The 7,044-nt window shown below is 32.0% G+C and overlaps 2 protein-coding genes across 3 annotated transcripts in view; one reads left to right on the forward strand and one right to left on the reverse strand.

Annotated features, from left to right (window-relative positions):
* On the forward strand, window positions 106-967 carry LOC110013189. The gene is made up of 2 exons (XM_020699281.1): window positions 106-216; window positions 351-967. The coding sequence occupies exons 1-2, from the start codon at window positions 114-116 to the stop codon at window positions 620-622; spliced, it is 375 nt and encodes a 124-aa protein (XP_020554940.1). The 5' UTR covers window positions 106-113; the 3' UTR covers window positions 623-967.
* Window positions 5,818-7,044, reverse strand: part of LOC105177907 (protein-lysine N-methyltransferase Mettl10) — a 4,379-nt gene continuing 3,152 nt past the window's right edge. For both annotated transcript variants that reach the window (XM_020699269.1, XM_011101199.2), the window contains exons 5-7: window positions 6,853-6,956; window positions 6,465-6,516; window positions 5,818-6,232 (exon numbers count right to left, since the gene is read on the reverse strand). In XM_020699269.1, the coding sequence (XP_020554928.1) occupies window positions 6,008-6,232; window positions 6,465-6,516; window positions 6,853-6,956 (381 nt within the window). In that variant the 3' untranslated portion in view covers window positions 5,818-6,007. The remainder of the gene's footprint in view (window positions 6,233-6,464; window positions 6,517-6,852; window positions 6,957-7,044) is intronic.

The following is a 7,044-nucleotide window of genomic DNA, read 5'->3' on the forward strand; positions in this document are numbered from 1 at the left end:
CCCCCCCCCCCCCCCCAAAAAAAAAAAAGAAAAGAAATTCATGATATTCAACCATACGCATGTGCCTGTATATATACATGTTAGACATCAACATTCCTTGGAACTCATCAACTATGGCTTCTTCAGCCGTTTATGTGTGCAGTGCAATTCTGCCGCGCAACAAGTCCAAATTTTCTCAGTCTTTTCAACTCAGAGCCCATTACTACGAGAATGAAGGTAATCATGCAAACATACATACATATATATATATAGGTGTGTGTGTGTGTGTGTATAATACACGCAGACATACACACAGACAAAGTTCATTTACAAGATTTGTGAAATAATCATGTGTTGGTTATGATTGACAGGGAGATCAAGAAACATGGTGGATGCGAATTTAAGGGTTCTGAGGGAGAGGATAGAAGATATCAAGAACAGGGAGAGGCTGGAGAGATGCTGCGTGGCTGAGCCCGGATGGAATTATACGCCAATCCACAACAATTACATCAAACCTAAAAGAGACCGAATTTCGCGACGGTTTCTTCAACTTATGCTCGAGGTTGGGGGGACTCTCGGCTTCACCGTTCTCAGTTGCAGTTTCTGCCTCTACGCTATTTCCCTGTTACTTCATTCCAATTAATGACTTGCCACGCGATCAACCGATAGGTTGGGAATTCAAATTTGATCGAACTAAACCAATCACATAACAATACGCTTGTTATATGATTTATCACTTTTTTCTTAGCTATACACCAATTGTATCATAAGTATATTACGCTCGTCATATTATTGATCCATGTCCCCAACACTCCATCCTGTATTGTACTCGGACAAAATTAACGACTTCCTACCACCTCTGTACAAACAACTCATGTTAGAACATGACAATTTGTATAATCACACACTCACACACAATTTATTGTTATATATATTTGTGCCTAGCTTGAAGAATTATATGTTGAGAACCCGCACATACTTAGTTCATTCTTTGTATATTTCGAATTTTATAAATAAGTCGTGTTGACACTTTTGTAAGTGATTTCACGGTTTTAGTAGTTAAGGGTTGTTAGCAGTTAGTTAGCAATAGTTTTCTTCATCAATTTTTTTTCACACTTGTGCAGAGTCATATTTTGTAAACTTACAGGACTAAATAGTTAATGGGCATACTTATAGGACTAAATCTAATAGAGGGTAAAATTAAAGGACGAAAAAAATAAATTTCCCTGTACATGTTATAAGATTTTTTGGACCGCATATATATGTTAGATCTTATTTTAAAAATATACTCTTGAAGTGTTTGGGATAAAATAAGGTAATGAAACTTGTAAGATGTTACTCATGATGAAAATTTCTTAATTCACATAATCGAAATTGAAGACGTTTGTTAAGAATTTTGAAATAAGTTAGGATCTCCGTACTGTTTTTAAAAGAACTTTCATACTAGAAAAAATATGAATTAATCGCTACAGATAGTTAATGTGGTCAAAAGAATAAAAATATGATAAATATAAATTAACTATGGCTCCGCAATGGATATTAGTCGTTGTTTCTGCAAGTGAGACCGAAACATTAGTCATAGGTGAAATCATGACAAGTGTTACGGCCATAGCTAAAAATTATGACAAATATTGATTAATCATGATAAAAGTTTAAGTTTTTACGTATTCATTTTATTTGACAGTGGTTAATAATATTAATTAATTTACTACAAATTTTAAACCATAATCATTTATATTATAGCAAAAAATATAATTTTTTTTATAATATTTACTATCTAGTACGAAAAACTTATAAACTCACCCGACCACTCTCTTAATAAAAATTAAAAATCAATTGGAATCGTGTGTTGTATAATGCACATTAAATTAGATTATTTTGCAATAATTTTATAACATCAAATCTTACAATATTAACTATTCAAGTTTTTTTGCAACAAGTAAATATAAAATATTTACACAACCTTCACATGTCAATTTCTGAAATCTTAATTAGAGGAAAGGCGTGTAAATATTACAAATATAGACGAAGTTTTTGATAATTTTTAAAAAAGAAGGGCCTAAAAGTAATTACATATACTAACTTTCAAAAGACTTAATTTTAGTTAATAATTATCTATCTTATAATATTCAATTTTCAAGTTAGGGTAATTTGATGTTTTCACATTTGTCCCTGTGATTTTCAAATTGTCGGAATTTGAAGAGAATGTTCTGTAACTCCAAAAGAATAAGGGTTTAATCTATAATTATAACAATTTCAATGGGGCTCATTGTAATTAATCCTGTACTTTTTTTCTTCTAGAGCTCCATCAAGGCAATTAGAGTTTTTACACAATTTTTAAATTGGGTATCTCATGTTTTACAAACTATAAATATGAGTTTTATCTATTACAAACTATAATAATAAAATAAGTTCCAAAAGAATATGCTAATGACATCAATTTAACTTGTGGGTTCCAACTAATGACGGCAGGGCCAAAGGAATTAGGATATTAATATTTCTTTTTTCTTTCTTAATTAAGCCTACCAATTAGTTATTATTCCACATTTCAAGTCAATGCATAGGATAGTGACTAGGAATAATTACTCTGCCATTTCTTAAAATTTGATACAATTACTCGTAAATTTCATGTGATTTGAAAAATTACATTTAGTATGTCTGAGATTTACTTCTTTCAAATAAATAAGCTATTCATTAGTCAAAATTTATCGAATTTGCTAATTAAATGAAAATCCATATTCAACTCCCATGAACTTATTATCGACTTATTGTAGGTCAAACAAATTTTTTATAACCAAACTATCGCTATACATCTTCAGACGCTAATGCATTTGACAAGGTATATCTTCACTCTTATAAGACTAGTTTAGTCAAAAAAAGATTTATTTGACTTACAACAAGTCAGTAATAAATCAATTGATGGTAAATATCAATTTTCATTCAGTTTTTTTTTTTTTATTAATATACAAAAATTTGATAATTTTGACTAACAGATAGACTCATTTGTTAAACGAAAGCAAATATAAATGTACTTAATATAATTTTCTAAATCACGTAAAGTTTACATTAATTTCGTCAAACTTGAGGTGATGACAATATAATCATCCAATGAAATTAATTAGGTGGTTACACCTATTTAAAAATGCAAATTGTAATTTATAAAAATCTACGGATAAAGAAGCTGCAAATGGGATGCAATTGACTATATATAAATATATAAATAAATATATATATATATATATATCAACAAATTCATAAACAAATTATAATTAATGAATATAAAATTATTTGAGTCAATAGCATAGGAAATGTAATTAAGCACCCATTTGGAGCGATCAGAAGGAACCACTGATTATTGTTTTTTTTAGAGATAATTATATTTATATTCCTATCTATAATTTATTTACATAAATTATTTTTACTTTTTCAAAACTAAAGAGACAAATTAAAGATATCATTCCTAAGATGATATTAAAAAAAATTAAGAAAATTTTTAACTTATAGAATGTAATGTAAGAAAATTATAACAAACATGATTAAATTGATAAAGGCCTAACATATGGACAAAAATACGATTTTCAATAATATATATTTATACTCCGCATTACAAGTCAATGCCTGGAATGATGGGATAGTAAAGAATTATTCAACGAAGTGAGTGTTTGCGAAAACTTTTATTTTTAGAGAAATGATTTTATTAGATAAAGTTGAAAGTAAGGGGGAGCAGTGGCGGGAAGGCGGTTGAGGAGAAGCGGGAAGGTTGGGGCAAGCGATTGGTGGGGGGAAGAAAGGGTGCGGGAGAGAGGGGTTTGTCCTTTTCATTTTGTTTTATTTTTTTAAAATAAAAATACATATTATTATAAATATTATATATAATACAATTAGTATATATTATATTTAAATATAAAATAATATTTTATTCTTAAAAATCAATTTAAATTACACCTAAAGCGCGTATAGGTTACTTTCAGGACCTGGGGTAAATTACTTTATTTTTAAAAATACATGGGGTAATTTGATTTTTTTTTTCACAGAGAAATATTTTGCACGTTTCGTATATCAATGGGGCATGCATTTTTCCCTATATTTATGTATCAACAAATCCAGTTAGGGCCTATTATATTTAGGTATAAGTTTGGATTGTGTCATTTATCCAATTGTGTAAATCATTTTATTTTCATGATATCGGCTCATTCAGAATCCTACAAGCTCGGGACAAGTCTTGATTGGGCTTGATATGGGAATCAGACTGCATGTGGTCTGATGGAGAAATCCAAGCAGAAACGGATCTTTTCCTTACTATTGAAACTTTTTCATCCATCACTTAACCTAATCAAGTAAACAATTTATAATTTTTATTAATTTATCAAATCCTACTACAAATCCATTCGTATTTTGTCAACCAATTATCCAAATCACGAAAGTAAACGAGCCCTTAAAAGAACATCGTTATTAATTAGTGAACATAAAATTGTTTAAAATTAGTACAACATGAATTATTAATAGTCGTCACCTTATTAATTATATATGCATATATTTCATTTTCCTTTGAACTAAACTATGTATGGCTTCTTCACCATTTCATCCATCTACTGCAGTTCTGCAATGCAAGAAACCAAGATTTTCTCATCAGTCTTTGCAACTTAAATCCCCATATTATAAAAGTCATGAAGGTAAACAAATGTCCTTATGTATATATAAATATATGCACACACAAAGAAACTTCATTTTGGTTATGTTTGGACTGTTGGATTTGGAGACGAGGATCTCAAATCCAAAACAAGGAGTTCATCTAATTTGTTTGGATAATTTACTAAAACAAAGTACCTATTTTGTAAACCTTGATATTGACTTTATTTGTTGTTAATTTGAAATATTAATTTACTTAAATCAAAATTCTTCCATTCGAATGCAGTCTTGCAAGGTTTGTGAAATAATGGTGCGTTGGTTTGATCGGAAATTTGACGGAGAGGATAGAAGATGTGAAGAAGAGGGAGAGGCTTGAAAGATGTTGTCTGGCTGAGCCCAGATGGAACTATGCGCCAATCCACAAGAACGGAATAAAGAGACGGAAGTTTGGGTCGGTTTCTTCATGGTTAAGTGGTGGCACTTTTGGCCTCACAGTTGTGTGTTGTAGTTTCGGCCTCTGCATTGTTTCCTTTGTAGTGCATTTAAATCAGTGCGTTGCCACTATATATGCGTGTAATGGTAACATAAATGGGGGTTCGACTTCTACTTTTGTTCACTTATTGTTTGTGTCCTGTGTATATATATTGTTGAAAAGATTACTGATTTTAAATGTTTTTTCGTACTTCTATTATTTGGTTTAACGTCATATTTCTTGCCCAGAAGACTACCTAATTGGTGAAAGCATGTGATTTTTTTAAACAACACAAGCGTGTTTCCAACTTCACTATTTACATTCGCTATAATACGTACTAATCATGATTCAAACTGGAGAGACCGGCTCTATGCTCCTACATGAGCAGCAGACAGGAGTCACCAATTGGATGAGAGGAAGAAGGGGGCGCCAAACCTATCAGGATTCAATTTGATCATACCAAATCAATTGCGTTGCTAAGAAACAAGTGGCTTGATATTTATACCACCAACATTCCTGGATTGTTCGGTAAAGTTAAATATTCATCATGCCTCTTTATTTTCTCAACCTCTCTATTTGCTTTGTAATTGAGAAACCATCTCCAGGATTGATTCCCGCCTTCAGTCCTGTATCAATAAATATGTAAATATACATGTAAAAGTAAATAATGACTCCACGAGTTAGTAGCTAACCAAGAAATCAGATATACAAGATATTTGATCTGGGTAAAAACCATGTACAGAAACTTTCAACTGCCTGCCACATCACTAAAAGATCGAACCAATTATCCCCGTAAGAGAGAAGTAAAAAAGAACATTTCAAAGATCAGTAGTTTGCAAATTCATCAAATTAATGCGAAATGTAAGTTAACAAATTCCACAATCATTCAAGAACGGCATAATGTCTTTCAAACACTATCAGGTAAAATCACTTTCTGAGAAATGCCACTGTTGCAACACGTGATCCAACTGCTCCTCCAAACATAAAGGTTGGATATGTGCGTATGTGGTCGACGTATTGGAATGTGATATCTCTGGTGGCATTTTGGTGAGCGGTGGTATCTGGTTCTTGAGAGGCGCCAGTTCTCCTTTGATTGAAAGTCTCCACCTCTTGTATGAGTTCATCTTTTGTACTGTTGCACGATGTGATAACCTAATACATGCAGACAACAAAGCAAGCTGACAGTAAAAAATAGAGAACATGTTGGGACTTTACTCAATCTTACATTTTAAACAATTTAGACCAGATTTCGCAGGCAAATAAACCTAAGGTTTCAAATGGGTCGAAATTATAAGGCCTTTGGAAGCAACACTTCCACAAGAAGTAGAATAATGCGAAGAAGTGAACCATATAAAAATAAATAAATGGAAGTACAGATGCTCACCAATAAGCCACCAGAAGCAACAAGTCCTGATATAGAGTCCCAATACATCATCCTGAAACAGAGGTACATATTATCAGAAGGTCTAGTCTGTTTATTGGTAAGCTGAAATACTTGAATAGTGTGTTTCTATAGGCTGGCATCACGTGGAGTCTTCAGCTCTAGGGACAGGCTAAAAAGTTCTGAGTTATTAATTCAGAGACAAAAGGGATCTTTTTAAGCAAGCAGGAAAATACTAAATGAATGGAGACAGGCGTACAACCAGGGGAGGGTGAGATTAAACAAAGCAGCATGAGAATAGATATTTCAATTTATTACCTCAATCAGAGTGGGGTAAAGATAATAAAAGCTGTATATGATGAAAGCCGAAGAACGTAAGATACTACATTACCTTTTGACAGGACCATCAGGATGCAATCCAATTGCATCCAGTGTCCCCTTATCTGTGACAAGCTGAAACTTCCGATCTAATTTTGTGTCAAGAACATCATCAACCTGAAAATCAGTTAAGCACAGAAGAGGTTAACTTGAAATGTAAAAATTTGATCAACACCATAGCAGGATAACAAGTGGTTAAAAAATT

The sequence above is a fragment of the Sesamum indicum genome, linkage group LG15 (genome assembly GCF_000512975.1).
Source record: "Sesamum indicum cultivar Zhongzhi No. 13 linkage group LG15, S_indicum_v1.0, whole genome shotgun sequence".
NCBI classification, from domain to species: domain Eukaryota; kingdom Viridiplantae; phylum Streptophyta; class Magnoliopsida; order Lamiales; family Pedaliaceae; genus Sesamum; species Sesamum indicum.